The sequence below is a fragment of the Paramisgurnus dabryanus genome, chromosome 6 (genome assembly GCF_030506205.2).
Source record: "Paramisgurnus dabryanus chromosome 6, PD_genome_1.1, whole genome shotgun sequence".
Classification (NCBI taxonomy): Eukaryota; Metazoa; Chordata; class Actinopteri; order Cypriniformes; family Cobitidae; genus Paramisgurnus; species Paramisgurnus dabryanus.
This window is the reverse complement of record NC_133342.1, coordinates 10,153,279-10,169,695: the sequence shown is the minus strand read 5'-3', so window position 1 is coordinate 10,169,695 and position 16,417 is coordinate 10,153,279. Positions and strand designations below refer to the sequence as shown.

The following is a 16,417-nucleotide window of genomic DNA, read 5'->3' as shown; positions in this document are numbered from 1 at the left end:
GCTCCTCCACTGGCTTCCCCCAAATAAAAGCTGAAAAAACGTATTCCGTTGTTCAGTTTCCTCCCTGAACGATCGTGTGACCTGCTGTGGCAGTTCTTGATCGAGCAGTACTGACCAAACATATCGAAGTTTATTAAAATCTCGACAGAAAATACAAAAACAACCTCCAACACACTAACTCAAATACAGCGGGATAGGAGGCGATCCTGCAAATATGGCGGATTACTCATAATGCCACACGGCGTGACGTCAACTCCACATTCCCTATAGCACAGTATTTGTCTGAGCCATGGTCGTGTAACATTGTGCATTTCCTTTATATTAATCTGTAGTATTAGTAAAGGCCTAATTTAAGTAAGTCTACTAGATATTCACACCCTTTAAATGAAAGACGAGATCGAAGTAAAAAAAACCTGCCCCTTTTCTTAAAGCATACTGTAGGCAACATTTATATATTGAAATGCATAAAATAACTGTGTTTGATTTAATCATTTGTAATTTCTGTCGGAGCTTACTTAAAAATCTTTTTTGCTTTGAAATAATTTAAAAATGTATTTAAAATAATTACTAATTCTTATAAATATTGTGAAATAATAATTTGTTCAAATTAACAACCCTTATTTCTTATGGATAACAATCTATATAAAATGTAATTTTGAAGGGCACGTGACGTATCTGCACTGTCAACACCGTGTAAATATCATGTTGTAAAATATGTAATAGGACATTTTTTTTTTTTTTTTTATTACCATTATGTCAGTAACAATTAACATTTGTATTATACATACAAATAGTATTATACAATAACATAGTATTATAAAATAAAAAGAACAAACATTCTTAAATGAGGGATTTACAGTTATAAAAAATAATAAAGTAAAAATAATGAATTAAATAAACAAATAATAATAAAATAAAGAAAGAAAATAAATAAAGAAAAAACATACATAGACATAAAATAATTGTTATATTTTTACTCAAGTAGGGGGTAGTAAAGTTCATCTAAATATTATATCTCAAATTACAGATGAATTCAAAGCCTTATTTAAAATCTGGTATGATTTAACCTGATCCGAATCCGCTGTACCGCCGGCGGCACACTGCATGTGTTTTGGTTGATAACATTGGGAAATACAACAACTTAAAAAAGACAAACCTAAACATATCATATATCATTAAAAAGCTGAGATTCTTGTGATTCGAACGATGTAAACCATATTAAGATCCAGTCAACACAGTCAGTGCAATCAGAGTGTTTGTCAAACAACCAACAACCAAAAAACCAGCTACAAAATGTGTATGAAAATGAAAAAACTGACCTATGACGCCTTCTTGTAGTCCAAAGATCCATAAAATTCCAACAAAAACGGTGTAGTTACACTCTGAAGGGTCCAGTAAATCCAATTCAGTGAAATATTTAGTCCACAGCACATGTATAAGTCAATAAACATCCAAGGAACATAGTAGTATCATTTATAAATAGCCAACAAAGCCACCAAATCTCCGACGCATTCCGTCGTGTAGCGTCTCTTCACTTGTAAACATTGCAGATGTGTTGATGTCAAAATGGCCGCTGAACTCTGCCCTTTTGATTGACACCTCACTTGAGCGAATAGGTGCTTCTCATAGGTGACAACAGGGAGAAATACACAAGGAACGCCCTTGAGCGAGGATGGGACCGTCCTCTATTTGATTGACAATAGATCGATCCTGTCGCGTCAGAGTTTGCAAATGACAGGCGTATCTGATAGCCAATAAGATTCTGAAAAGAATGACATGCCGCTTGACTAGAAAGATTCAACCTGTAACCCGATTGGCCGTGCACAAACAATCATTCGTTGGGTTGCGCGCTGTGCGTAAATCCCAGTGGTGACTCGGGGCCGTGCGCTAATGCTGCTAATGCTGTGCTAGGAAAGCATTGAGCGTCTAAAAAGTTTTACAATGTCGAAAAGAGCAAGTAAAAGAAACTTTTCACTTGAAGAAGTTGTCGAGCAGTGTACCAGGCGTGAAAGTGATTTGTTGGAGGAAGACGTTTCAGACGAAGAGAGCGTTTCCGCCGTCGACTCGGTAGCAGGAAGAGATATTTTGGATGGGGGAGACTTCACTCTCGACAAGTAAGTGTTTTATTGTATTATAAAACATATTTTACTGTTGGTACTGAGGTTTGTGTTTGGGTGCGTGTTTGGGGATCTCATGCACGAGTGTGTTTGTTTGCGCTCATGCACAGGTATTTGTGCCCGTATTTGCGTGTGTGTCTGTGTGTGCTTTTGCGTTACTTTATGCAAGTAAAATAGAGCTTTGTTTGGGTGCGTGTTTTGTGATCTCATGCACGAGTGTGTTTGTATGCGCCCATGCACAGGTATTTGTGCCCGTATTTGCGTGTGTGTCTGTGTGTGCTTTTGCGTTACTTTATGCAAGTAAAATAGAGCTTTGTTTGGGTGCGTGTTTTGTGATCTCATGCACGAGTGTGTTTGTATGCGCCCATGCACAGGTATTTGTGCCCGTATTTGCGTGTGTGTCTGTGTGTGCTTTTGCGTTACTTTATGCAAGTAAAATAGAGCTATGTTTTGCTGCGTGTTGTGATATATTGTGCGTGTTTTGTGATCTCATGCACGAGTGTGTTTGTATGCGCCCATGCACAGGTATTTGTGCCCGTATTTGCGTGTGTGTCTGTGTGTGATTCTGCGTTACTTTATGCAAGTAAAATAGTAGCATATGCAAGTAAAATAGTAGAATATAGATTATAAATGAAAAAAATATGTGCCTCAATGTTGTCTTATCTGTCCATACAGGTGCATGGGTGGTGTGGACCTTTCCAATGCCCTAATCAGCTATTATAAAGTGATCCACAAAACCCAGAAGTGGTAAAGGCCTTTTTTATCATTTCTTAGACATTGCCATTGTGAATGCCTTCCTGATTTACAAGCATGTACCTAAAGGTAAAGGGGAGGTGCCAATGCACCAGAAGGCATTTAGTGAGACACTAGTGAGTTGCTGGTAGCGGCTGCTGACATGCCCGCTCCATCGCCCACTTCACACAGAGCACATCACAAGCCTTGGCATATTAGTGGAGACAGCACCACAGGTCGTCTAAGGTGCAGGCACTGCCATGCAAAGACAACTGTAAAATGTTCTTCATGTGATGTGCCTTTGTGCTTTTTGAAAAGCCGTGAGTGTAATAACGAGTGGCATGTTGCCAATAACCTGTAATATTATTGTAAAATTTCTAAATAGTTTTTTATATACATTGATATATTTAGATTGTGTTTTTTCTAATATTAAAAGTATTTTATTACTATAGAACTTGTTTTGTATCTTTATTTTTACAAGTATAGTTTCAAGAATTTAGTTTTTTCAACACTATAAAGTGTTTATGCTTCATTTACTATGTGTCAGCAATTATTGACAGTAAATTTGGACATGAAATAGAGTAGCTCTAAGTGTAACCTTTCATTAGAGCCCAAAAATATGATTGTACATTGAAGCATTCAAGAAAAACAGCATTTTATGTCAATGGTTACAAAGGGCCATTTGGTGTCTCCAAGTGCCCTTTATAAAAGGCCGCCTAGACATAAACTTGGATAAACATGTGAAAAAGACACATTTTCTAAGATATTGTAATCAAATTTGCTTGGTAAAGCTTTGTAAGGCTTCATGCTATGATCTGAATGTGTTTTCCAGCTAAAAGCTCCCCATTATTAGTCATCTGCAGGCAACTGTTTACAAAAAAAAAAGTAGGCGGAATATTTTTTTCCTTTCTTTCAGTGTGTTTAAAATTCTATTACTTTATAACAGTAAGACTTAAAGTGAATCTGACTGTATAGGAACAAATTTCAGAGTCTTACCTTTCAAAAGACATCAAAATCATGCATATACTCCAAATACTTCAAGAACAGTATGCAATTTACTTTGGGTATGTTTTTTTTAGGCGTTTTTGCAAAATATAGCAGGATTGCAATGGGGTTAACTGCTTTTTTGTTATTCTTTAATTTACAAAGAGAATCAGTTAAACTTTTTAATTCTGAGCAAAAAGCAATAAAATTAGGTTTAGAGGCTGTAACTTTACACTTATGAATATGACCTTTTCCAAGCATGCACAGGATATTAATAGTATTGTTTAAAGGAACAGAACCAGTATTACATGACAAAAACAGGACCATTTCTTCAGTGAACTCAATAAGGTTATTAAAGGATGTAAAAATCAATCTTGAAATTTCATTCCAAAATGGTGTTGTAAAGTGACATTTAAAAAACAAATGAATCACTGATTCATTTTCAGAACCACAAAAAGAGCACTCTGGGTGAATATCCATAAATTTAGATAAAAATAACTTGCAGGGGTAAAAATTATGAAGGATTTTAAGGTGGATTTCTTTTACTTTATTTGGTATCACAAACTTATTATGAATAGACCATATGTTAGATAAAGATACAGAAGGATATAACCGTTTCCATGAAGACACTGCTTTAGGAGAAATACTACTTATAGAGAGTAATGTTCTTCTGATATGAATATTATTGCATTTTTTATCTAACAAGTCAATACCATCTATCATTATTCGAGGAATGTCTTCCCTTAAAGGAGAGTATTGTAAGGATGATCTGATAAGCTGTAGAAGTTTAGGGGAAATACCCTTAATTATTCTCAGAAAATCTCTTTGAGTAATATTAATACTGTTTTCTTGACTAAATTTTTCATAACTAATTAGAGTCCCGTCAGTGTTTAAAAATTTTGAAATACATAATATATTCTTTTCTACACATTCTTTATTAAATACCGTCCTGTTTTTATATAGGATATATTGATTATTCCATACAATGCATTTGTGAGGTGAAAAATTGTGTTTAAAAGCCAGTTTCCAAGAATCCAGTGCTTGCTTGTGAAAATCTGATAAATGGATAGGTAACTTATTACATTTAAAATTACAACTTAGCAAAAGCTTTAAACCACCACATCGATTAAATAATAAATTTGGAATGAAAAACCAGGGAGCATTTCCTCCAAGCATACATTGTTTGACCCAGTTGATTTTAAACACCTGATTGAGAGTTGTGAAATCAATAGCATTAAAGCCTCCCTCAGCATGGTCTCTAATCATTGTTTTCCTTTTGATATATTCCGTTTTGTTTTTCCAAATAAATTTAAATAAGAGCGAGTCAATTGATGTTGCTGTTCTTTTGTCCACAAATAACGATAAAGCCGGGTACACCAGTCTTGAGATTCCTTCTGCTTTTGAAAGCAGTGTTCTTCCTTGTATAGTTAAGTCCCTTTGAAGCCATCTGTTAAAAATGTTTTTTGCTTTTTGTAGCTTAGGGGTAAAGTTGTTGTCCAGTCTTTCCTTTACAGATTTTGTAATTGTTATGCCGAGATATTTCACTGACTGCTGAACCTTAATACCATTGATAACAGTTTTGTTAGAGCCATGAACCGCAAGTATTTCACTCTTGTCTGTGTTAATTAGGAGGCCTGAAGCTTTTGAAAAAAGATCCAAACCTTTCAAAACACTCAAAACCTGGTTTTAATCTTTAAGAAAAATACAAGTGTCATCTGCTAACTGAGATGTTAAAATAACATCATCACCAATTCTTATACCCTCAACATTGATACAATTTACAGTATAAAGATTCAATAATTCTGCTGCAATTAAAAACAAAAAGGGGGAAATCGGGCAACCTTGTCGAATACCTCTGCTGAGTTCAAAACGCTTAGAAGTACCTTCTGCTAGGGAAACACTACTGTTTATACCTTTATATATAGTTCTGACCATATTCTTAAATTTAAGACCAAATCCAAATTTATCTAAGGCTGTATATATAAATTCATGTTCAATAGAGTCAAAAGCCTTATAAAAGTCTAGGAACAGAATAATGGCTCCTTCTTCAATAAGATCAGAGTAATCCAACATATCCAATACAAGACGTATATTATTAGCAATGTGTCTACCCTTCATAAAGCCTGATTGTGTTATTGAAATAATATCTTCTAAACAAGGTTTTAATCTTTTTGCAAATAAAGAGGTTAACAGTTTATAATCAGAATTTAGGAGAGTGATAGTATGGAGGACCACAAGAGTCATGCAAAATGTAATAAAGAACTTCAATATTTAATAACTACCTGGACAATAAAAATAGCAATTAATAGATTTGTTTAAAAATTCATTAATTAATCTTTAAATAAATAGACAAAGTTATAAAAAAATCATTATGTAAGATTTTATTAGGCAATAAAAAGTGAGATTATAAAAATAACGTAGAAATGAAATATTAATCCATTAATAAATAGTTCAAATTAATATAACAATTTATAAAAACAACATAAAATACTCAATAAGTTCATCATTTTAAATTGCATTTATAAATTCTTAATTAAATAATGGAATTTCAAAATGTATTTCAAAAAGTGATTTAAAAAGAGAAATAAATAACTGGATTTATAAATTGAATTACAAATACAGGTTTAAATTAGGCATTTAAAAGGGCATTTCCGTTTAACTTTTCTGTTTTCATTTTCCCAATGATTCTCCTTATTCTTTTCGCTATTGGATTTGCTTTTCGTTTTAGCCTCTCTATTTAGCTTTTCCGTGACTCTTTGGGTCCTTGCAAATGGTCAAATGAGAAATGCAAATTAGATATGGCCAGGAGGATGTAACAAGCTCGCTGATTGGCTCTGATTGTACGTCATGCGCAGATTTATAGATCTCAGATGAGGACCCAAAGAGTCACGGAAAAGCTAAATAGAGAGGCTAAAACGAAAAGCAAATCCAATAGCGAAAAGAATAAGGAGAACCAACGGGGAAATGAAAACAGAAAAGTCAAACGGAAATGCCCTTTTAAATGCCTAATTTAAACCTGTATTTGTAATTCAATTTATAAATCCAGTTATTTATTTCTCTTTTTAAATCGCTTTTTGAAATACAATTTGAAATTCCATTATTTAATTAAGAATTTATAAATGCAATTTAAAATGATGAACTTATTGAGTATTTTATGTTGTTTTTATAAATTGTTATATTAATTTGAATTATTTATTAATGGATTAATATTTCATTTCTATGTTATTTTTATAATCTCATTTTTTATTGCCTAATAAAATGTTACATAATGATTTTTTTTGTAACTTTGTCTATTTATTTATAGATTAATTAATGAATTTTTAAACAAATCTATTAATTGCTATTTTTATTGTCCAGGTAGTTATTAAAAATTGAAGTTCTTTATTACATTTTGCATGACTCTTGTGGTCCTCCATATGATAGGGCGCAGATTTTCAATATGACGATTATCTTTATTTGGTTTTGGCAGAAGTGTAATAAGACCTTGTTTCATAGTTTCTGCTAATTCACCAGAATCTAAACAATCTTTAAAAACAGTAAAAATCAATTCTCTTAATTCATTCCAAAAAGTTCTATAAAATTCAAATGGCAAGCCATCAGGACCAGGACTTTTATTTAATGGAGATTTGGATAAAATACAATCTAATTCATCTAAAGTTATAGGATTTTCACAGCTTTTAAAACTATTGGCAGATATTTTAGGTATAAACTGATCAACTCTATCAAAAAAAGAATCACTTTCATTAACATTGAATGATGAGGAGTAAAGGTTTTTGTAAAAATTATATATATATGAATGTATAATTTGGCTATCAGAAGTAAGAATGTCGTTTACAAAAAGGTTTTGAATTTTTTTGGAAATAGCACGACTTTTCTCTAAATTAAAAAAATAATTGGAATTTTTCTCACCATATTCAAGCCATTTGGCTCTTGATCTTATAAAGGCTCCTCTCGCTCTTTCTATGTAAAGTTTATCAAGCTTCTCTTGTAAATCATGAAGATTTAATAATTCCTCCTCGTTAAGTAGTGTTTTTTTAAGAAGGTAATTAATATTGCTTAATATGTTATCATGAATTTGTACTCTCTTTTTAGCCTGTTCTTTTCCATATTTAATTGAATAGCTTCTGCACTCATTTTTTAATAGTTCCCATTTTAAAGATGTAGAAATATCTGTCATATTTTTGTATTTTTTAATAATATCTTGTATTGCCTCAATATATGGGTTTTGATCTAAAAAAGAACAATTCAGTTTCCAATATCCTAAATTTCTATTATTTGTCTTTTTTGCATTTGAAAGAAGCAAAGAAATTCCAGCATGGTCTGTTAAAGGAGCCGGAGAGATTTCGCAAGTGTTGATGAATTGAGATAGAGATTCTGAAATCAACCAAAGATCTATTCTAGACTTTTTAGACATATCAGGTTTAAACCATGTGAATGAATCTACTGAAGAAGGGTGAAGATACCTAAAAGAATCTAACAGTGATAAATTGTTGCAAAAGTCAGTAATAACAGAGTTAATAATATGACCAGTGGTCCTTGAGGGAAACCTGTCCATATTATTGTTAGGAGCCTCATTGGAATCACCACCCGTAATCAAAAAAGCAGATGGGAATTTACCTTTTAACTGTGAGATCTTATTAGATAGATCATGTAAGAGGGCCTTATTTGCAGCAGAATTATTGTAACCATACACATTACCTAGAATAAACAAAAATGCCTCATACTCTATCACAGTTAAAATCCATTTACCATCAACAGAAAAATGAGATTCCAAGATATTCCCTTTAAAGTTTCTTTCAAAAAGAATAGCTACACCCCCAGAATGATTAGTAAATATCATGTTGTAAAATATGTAATAGGACATTGCTTTTAAACATAGGATGTAAACTACCAACATGGTTGGACTGACACCTACTGTTTTGGCGTGCATTTGTGTAAATACGGTACTTTGCAGAAAAACTATTATAATATTCTGCGAGATTCTTATAAATGACACTTTTTATTAAATACAACACATTGGCACTGGTTACATAAAAAACATGCCACTCACAGACTACATTTTCACAATTAATACATTTAGAAAAATTATATTAAAAACTAACAGTATTATACAATATACAATATTGCTCAGGCAAATCAAATGCTTTGCTTTATTAAATATATAAAATATTTGCCTTCCCATTTTAAATATTTACATTTTTTAATACTTACATTGTGAATTATGATCATCATACAATCCCTTGTTGAACGATCATCAAGATGTACTATTTAGCTCTCGATGCATTTTACGCATTCGGTTACCTGAAACACCAGAGTCAAAAAGGACACACAAAATCATTGTGTCACAATTAAATGAACATAGCAGCAGCACGCGTAAGTTACTCTCGGATCTGTAATCATCGATCAGTGACTATCAGTGCCACATGCCTCAACCCAACAGACCTAAGTTTTACTGACATGTGTCAGTAGACAAGCGACTAAACGGAGTGGTATGAGCCACTGGACACCGGAAGTGCCACTCGACGAGCCACTGGTACGAGCCAATTGAAACCGGAAGTGCCACAAAACTTAGTGGCACGTGCCATTGGCTTCTATATGCGTAAGATGCCATGCCACTTAATGTTAAAACCCCTTCTCGAAACATCTCTAACCAAGACTGTGATTTACTCTCAGAAATGAGTCTTACAGTAACATCAAATATAACAGAAGAAATACAGAGCAGATTAAAATGATGATGATTTTATATGAGATTTAATCTGATTATGTCACTTTATTTTCTTTAGTTTCATTCACTGAAATTATTACAAATGAACCCAAGATCAGAGAGGAGTTCCTACAGTGTAAGACACATTTTATTATTATTATTTTCTCATTCATTACATTGAGGTCATATGATACACTATAACACATTATCTGATAATACACTCTAAAACATTCTGGGTTTAAAAGGGATGAACCAAACCTGTTTAATATGCTGGGTCAAATATAAACATTTTATGGGTTAAATTTAAGTTCTGAATTTGTCCCTTTTATAACACATCTATCATCACTATTTTCCTCTTGTCAGAGTCGTTCAGATCTTTTCTTCTTCTAAGAGATGAAACTGAAGAACTGACTGTTGACTTGTTGTCTAATATATCTGACTGTAATAATATAATCAATGTTATTCACTTCATCTCTTTAAATGATCAGTGTATAGATACTAACCTGACCTTTATACTCAAATTAACAAATGAATCATCATAGAAACATGCAAACAAATATTATAAACTAATGTATATTAAAATATGATGTTTTTATCTTCCTCAGATTTCAGTCTCTTCTCTCTGGATCCAAACACAGCACACAGACGTATCTGTCTTTCTGAGGAGAACAGAACGGCTACTCGCACTAGGACATTTCAGCCGTATCCTGATCATCCAGACAGATTTGATGATTGGTCTCAGGTGTTGTGTAGTGAGAGTTTATGTGGACGCTGTTATTGGGAGATTGAATGGAGTAGTGAGGTGTATATATCAGTGTCATATAAGAGCATCAGCAGGAAGGGAGGAGGTTATGAGTCTGCATTTGGATATAATGATCAGTCCTGGAGTTTAATCTGTTCTCCCTCTCAATGTTCATTCTGGCACAATAATATAGAGACTAAACTGCCAGTAGTCTCCAGTAAAATAGGAGTTTATGTGGATCACAGTTCAGGATCTCTGTCCTTCTACAGCGTCTCTGACACAATGACCCTCATCCACAGAGTCAACACCACATTCACTAAACCTCTCTATCCTGGGTTTGGGTTTTACTTTTATGACTCAACAGTGAAACTATGTGATCTAACATTATAAATGATACATGCTTATACTGGTTAATATACACAAGCGTCACCTAAACCAGTTTATATAATTTGACAAATCAAAAGATAAATTATATTTGAATATAAATGAACAATAAACATTAAGAAGTCTTTATCTTTACAGACTAAAACTAAAATAACAGCCTCATGCAAAGCATTCTGGGAAACAAAATCTAAAGCAAAAAATCGTAAAAGGTTGATGATGATTTCTGGTTCCCAGAATGTTTTCCATGAGGCTGTAATTTTATAGTTTTATTCTGTAAATAAAGATTTGTTAATGTTTAATGTTCATTTAACTTTGAACAAACTCTTGCCAGTAAATAACATCAATTTAAATCTACAGTAGGTTACTGCCAAACAGCTGCAAGTATCACTGTAATTTCTACAGAATTTAGATTTTTCTGTCTAGATTGTCCGTCTAACTTTAGTCAGCAAACATTATGCAGTGCACTTGATATACATCATTCTAAATATATACAAAGTCTAATTTACGTCTTTTAGTTTTTAAACAGAATTAAAGCGCTGTTTTTGAAAAGTGTGTAAGAATACGAGCTTTAAAGGAAAACACAGTTTTTCAATATATTACTATGTTCTTACCTCAACTTAGATTAATTAATACATTCCTATCTTTTTTCAATGCGTGCACTTAATCCATTCCATTACATTGTTTAAAATAAAAATGAATTCTTCATAAAAATTATCTTTAGCATTTGGTGGTCTGTACAACACGATAACATTGAATGACATTTCAAGGCAAGGCAAGTTTATTTGTATAGCACATTTCATACACAGAGGTCATTCAAAGTGCGCTACATAGAAATGAGAAAACAATATATAAAGGGAAATTTCAGGAGATCAATTTATTGTAACACCAATTCCTTCAATTTCATTATCAAAATCGTAGTTCTCCTACAATATGGGTATGAAAAAAGATCTTTCTAAAGACAAAAAGTGTGAATTATCTTAAAAAAGCAAATTACTTCCTATAACAGTTTATATTTGTTGGATCTAAACAGTATATCACTGAGATATTTCAGAGATCAGCTGTCACACATTGTTTTTTTTTCATACATACACATGATATATTAAAAAGCTGCGCAATGATCACTGAATTATTACAAGATTATTTATGCACATTATTATGTTAAGTATGTTCAGATTAGGGTTGCAAAGGTGCGAAAACTTTCCATGGGAACTTAATCTGGAAATTATTTGGAAATTTAGGGAAATGTATATAAACTATAGCATATACAAACATAAATAAACATTTTGATTGGTCATAAGTAAACATTCATGCAACGTAAAACTAATTTTGAAGAATCCTGACACTTGCACTCATCAAGCCTGGATTTATTTGATCAAAAATCCTTCAGAAATAATTTAATATGTAATAATCTAATATCTAATAATCTAATACAGTCTAATATGGATTTTAAACAAATAAATGCAGTCTTAATAGACCGTTTCAGCAGTAACAACATAAACAAGCCGCTGTCGCGGTCCGCACCTAACTTCCGGTAAACTCCGCTAATAATAAATAACAACAAATTCTTTAAACATAGTTTATTTATATAACAAGCAAACAAAACAACACATAGATTACCTAGGAAACCAAAAAATTTGTTATTTTCGACGAGGCATTTGTTCAAGAGATCAGTTTAGCAACTAGTCAGACCATTAAAAAACTAAACCGGAAGTAAGGTTCGGATCCAGACGTGTATCGCGTGCGTCCGATGAAACCATCTATAAGCATAAGAGACTTGTTTGTTTGTTTTTGGGGGGGGGGTAGTTTTTTAATGATCTCACCTAAATGTTTTCTTAGTCAGTGTATTTGTCTTTATAATGTTGTTGCACACTGGCTTACACATTATCTTCAGGAAACAACAATCAGTTTCTCATTGTTTGATAGGCTTTGAAATCCAATAACATTGCATTTTATTTTGTTGTGTTTGGGTTTTGATTTGGGTTATGATTTGGTTAACTTTAAGTTTATCAGTATTGTTTAGGTTTAGATCATCAGTGTGATGATGAGTATCAATAGTTGTTAATGAAACATCAGGACTGAAGCTCTGAATCACTTCAGATAGAGGATTTTTCACTGAGAATTTGATTGGCCGTTTTTGTACTTTTATTACTTGGGATATTTTTCCAATTCATCTCTGCATTGATTATTGGTTGAAAGAGGTTTTTCAAAGTTCAGTATGAAGGATCTCAACTAGATTTTTTCCTATTTGATGAAATCCTGGTTTGGATTTGTTAATGGACCTCACACCTCACTGCCAGGGCAAATGCTTTAATCAATTATTCTAATATTTTGATCCAAATTCTAACAGTGATCTCTATTGGACTTTGATGCTTTATGGCATAAAAGACCCTCCGATCTTTATCTCTCAGTTTATTCACTGCAGGGTTAAAGTTTCCTGTAGATGTGATTTTTAAACCCAGGTAATTGTAGTGTGATGTGTGAGTTATGTGGTTAGTTTCTAATGTTTATAAGGTGTTGTGTTCCTTGGGAAAGTGATCATTTCAGTTTTATTAATGTTGACTGTCAGGATATGACTGTATTGTTCAAGCATGTTGAGGTTCTGCTGTAAGCCGTGTTCAGAACAACAGAACCAAATCATCTGCTTACTTTTTTAGCTCTTTTCCCTGACAGTCTTTGGATCAGTCTGAATGTTTTTCCTTATAGGAGCGTTGATGTTCCTGTTAAATCCCTCCTGTGGCGCTGTTGCACTGCCTGAGGCTTCTTCACTGTTACACAGAGACACAGAAAACACTGTGAACTCTCAGAAACTTTACTGCAGTATGAGACTGTGATGATGAGTCAAAAAAATGCCCTGTCAGAAAAAAAGGTTTAATGGACCTTTTCTGACACTACCCCAAGGTTCTGCTTTGCACCTTTTCAGGTACACTAAACATAATAAAATGTTGTACATTTTTGGGTACATTACTGTACTTAAATATCTTTTGTGTATGTATCAGGTGAAGAAACATAATGAACTTATGTGACCGATCTTTCTTGAACCGGCAATCGATCCAGCATGGGTGCTGCTCTTACAAGGAGGTTTATGGCTGTGCGTCAGACCTGTGGCATTATGCATGTGTGGAGTGTTTAATTTATTTAGCAGCGCAGAAGGTTGTGAGTTTGAACCCAGGAAACACAAGTACTAATAAAATGTATACTGCCGAGTGCATACATGAGTGAGGTTTATAAACTGCACAGCTTTTACACACTAGCTGTCTTCTGTTACACTGACAATCCCCTGCCAACAAGATCTGCTTGAGTGCTGCTTCATCCTGATTATTACTGATTTCATGCTGGTCTAGATACTGAAGCCACGCTGTTTAACAGCATGAAATGCTGGTCAGCCAACATGGATTTGGGAAAGCTGGTTGTCCATGAGAAATGTGCTGGTTAAGATACAGTAGTTAATCAGGGACACCAGCATCAAAATAGATTATTTAACATTTAATCTTTTCTGTATTGAATGAAATTTTTAAATGAAATCATTGACTTATGTGAAAATACGTTTATAAATCTGTAGCACATCTTTATGATGTTACTCCTCATAAATAATGATAGCATTTTTGCTTGGTCCTGTGTTTCTTAAGCCTTCAGAATCACTTTATCATCAGCTTTAACATCACAGAGAATGAGGAGGGGGGTCTGGGTTCCTTCTCATCACAGTCCGTTTGATTTTCAAAGTGATGATGGTTTGGCCGTCATGGTTACAACAACCCTTTTTGCATAAGATCAGTTTGTTGCCATAGCAGCCACTCTGAGCTTTGCTGTCAGAAGAGAGAGACTGTCTGTATCTGTTACCATGGAGACCAGCGTGATGAGTGTAGCACCAGCAGCATCAGATGGACAGTGAACTGGTTTAATTGTAAACACAGTGGACACAATTCATTTTACATTATACTTACATATCCTAAAACAAAGGTGCTACATGATGCCATAGAAGAATCATTATTACTTTTTAATAATCTAAGAACCGTTATTCACTATAATAAAACAGAAACATTCTTCAAATATTAAAGGTTCTTTATGGAACCATTTAACCAAAAATGGTTCTTCAATAATTGTGGCAATGTGAAGCACATTTCTTTTAACCCCCTATGGTACTGTGTTCCCTCCAGGCAACATGGGTTATTTTAGTTGTTGTTTTTTTAGATGCCCAATTGATTGGTCAATCCTATCTCAAGGAAGCAGAACTCAAATACTATCCAATGAAAATGCAAAAACTGGTCACATGACCCACAGGGAGTCTGTTTTGCTGCTTCTGTCAGCACATGTGCACTTCACATGGCCCTATAGATTCTCCAACTAAAAGTGCATTTTTCTGTAATTTTGTCTATATGATTGCCTACAACAAATTTTCTTGTTATGTAAAGAAGTTTTTTAAACAAATGTATATTATATATATAAACAAATGTATTTTTTTTTAATTACAGTAAAATGATTCCTTGATGCAAGATTGTATCATAATGTAATCACATAAGGTCATATCATGCATACAAGGTTGGAATGCAAGTATATTTTATTTGTAAAGAATTATAGGATTTGCATTTTTTTCATGATTTTTGTTATGCATTTGTAAGAATAATTATTCACATATTATATCTGCACATATCATTTAATGCAGGAGTTGAATCAATATTTTTTCAATTCTAAAAAGCATAAACCAGAGGTACCACTGCCAGATGATAAAAGTGAGGAGGAATGAGGAAGATGAAATCATAGCTGCAATCTGGCAGGGAGGGAGAGCGAGGATGGAGATAAGGATAAAGATGCAGATTTTGTATGTGCATTAAGCCATTGCACATTTGCATTATTAATTAACATTGCTGGCATATCTAATCATCTAGTGATTGGTCTGCCTGCTTAGACTGATGAACTACCGGAATATTCCCCGTTCATTAAAAAATTATTCAAATTGTTCAATAACTAAAACCAAGTATCGAATTTCATGGGGAGCATCCATATAAATTCTGCAAAGTGGGCAGGGAGGGTGAAATATATTGACTTGTCTCAATATTCAGGAGAGAAAGGTGCTAGTTGTCAAAGGCTATATCTCAAAAGCCATAACATTTTGAGTTTTTGGGATAAATCCTCCCCTGCTATACAACATAAACATGCTGATACAGCACTTTGATAAACACATGTTTTTACTTACATATTTTTTTATTTTTAAATAATTTAAAATGTAAGGCAAATGTTTATTGATATGGTTTAAATGTCCAATCTTAAGCAGGTAAAACATCTCAAATATTTTTCCTCATTGATATCATAGTGCATACCATAGAGGGTTAAAAGTGTGTATGTCATCCATAAGATGTGTGAGTTTACATTCAGTGTGACCTGGTTGATGATAAATTAGGCTTTGAAAAGTCTTTCAGACTCGTATTAAAGGAGCAGCAGGCCTTTAACACGAGAGGAGAATCTCATTGTTGACTTTGGCCAGAACAGATAGCACATTCACGGGCAACATGTCTTTGTCTCGTTTTAAACAAACATTTTAGCAGTGTAGATAATACTTCAGATTTGTAGACTGTGCTCTGTGTTTTCACAGATGTGTTGAGATGAGCTCCTTGACGTTTGGAGAGCTTGATGCATGTGTCTTAACTCTCTGTTTCATGCTGTTCTGTAGCGCTGCAGGGTTTCGTTTCCTGCCCTCATTGTTTACATCACGCTGTTCTGTTATCTCTCACCGAACACAGACTCACTCGAGGGAGCTGC

At 33.5% G+C, this 16,417-nt stretch overlaps 1 protein-coding gene and 2 long non-coding RNA genes across 4 annotated transcripts in view; 2 read left to right on the top strand and 1 right to left on the bottom strand.

Annotated features, from left to right (window-relative positions):
- LOC135744302 (tripartite motif-containing protein 16-like) overlaps positions 1-11,743 on the top strand; it is a 35,597-nt gene extending 23,854 nt beyond the window's left edge. The window contains exons 5-6 of one of the 2 annotated variants that reach the window (XM_065262332.2): positions 9,617-9,673; positions 10,143-11,743. In XM_065262332.2, coding sequence (XP_065118404.1) covers positions 9,617-9,673; positions 10,143-10,669 — 584 coding nt within the window. In that variant the 3' untranslated portion in view covers positions 10,670-11,743. The remainder of the gene's footprint in view (positions 1-9,616; positions 9,674-10,142) is intronic. The other variant, XM_073814921.1, reaches the window with a different exon arrangement.
- Positions 1-12,975, bottom strand: part of LOC141282293 (uncharacterized) — a 30,991-nt gene extending 18,016 nt beyond the window's left edge. The window contains exon 1 of the long non-coding RNA XR_012336814.1: positions 12,943-12,975. This is a non-coding gene — a long non-coding RNA (uncharacterized lncRNA). The remainder of the gene's footprint in view (positions 1-12,942) is intronic.
- Positions 12,976-12,986: 11 nt separating this feature from the next.
- LOC135744303 (uncharacterized) lies at positions 12,987-13,871 on the top strand. Its single transcript, XR_010530711.2, has 2 exons — positions 12,987-13,583; positions 13,660-13,871. It is a non-coding gene; the product is annotated as an uncharacterized lncRNA (long non-coding RNA).
- Positions 13,872-16,417: the final 2,546 nt, after the last annotated feature.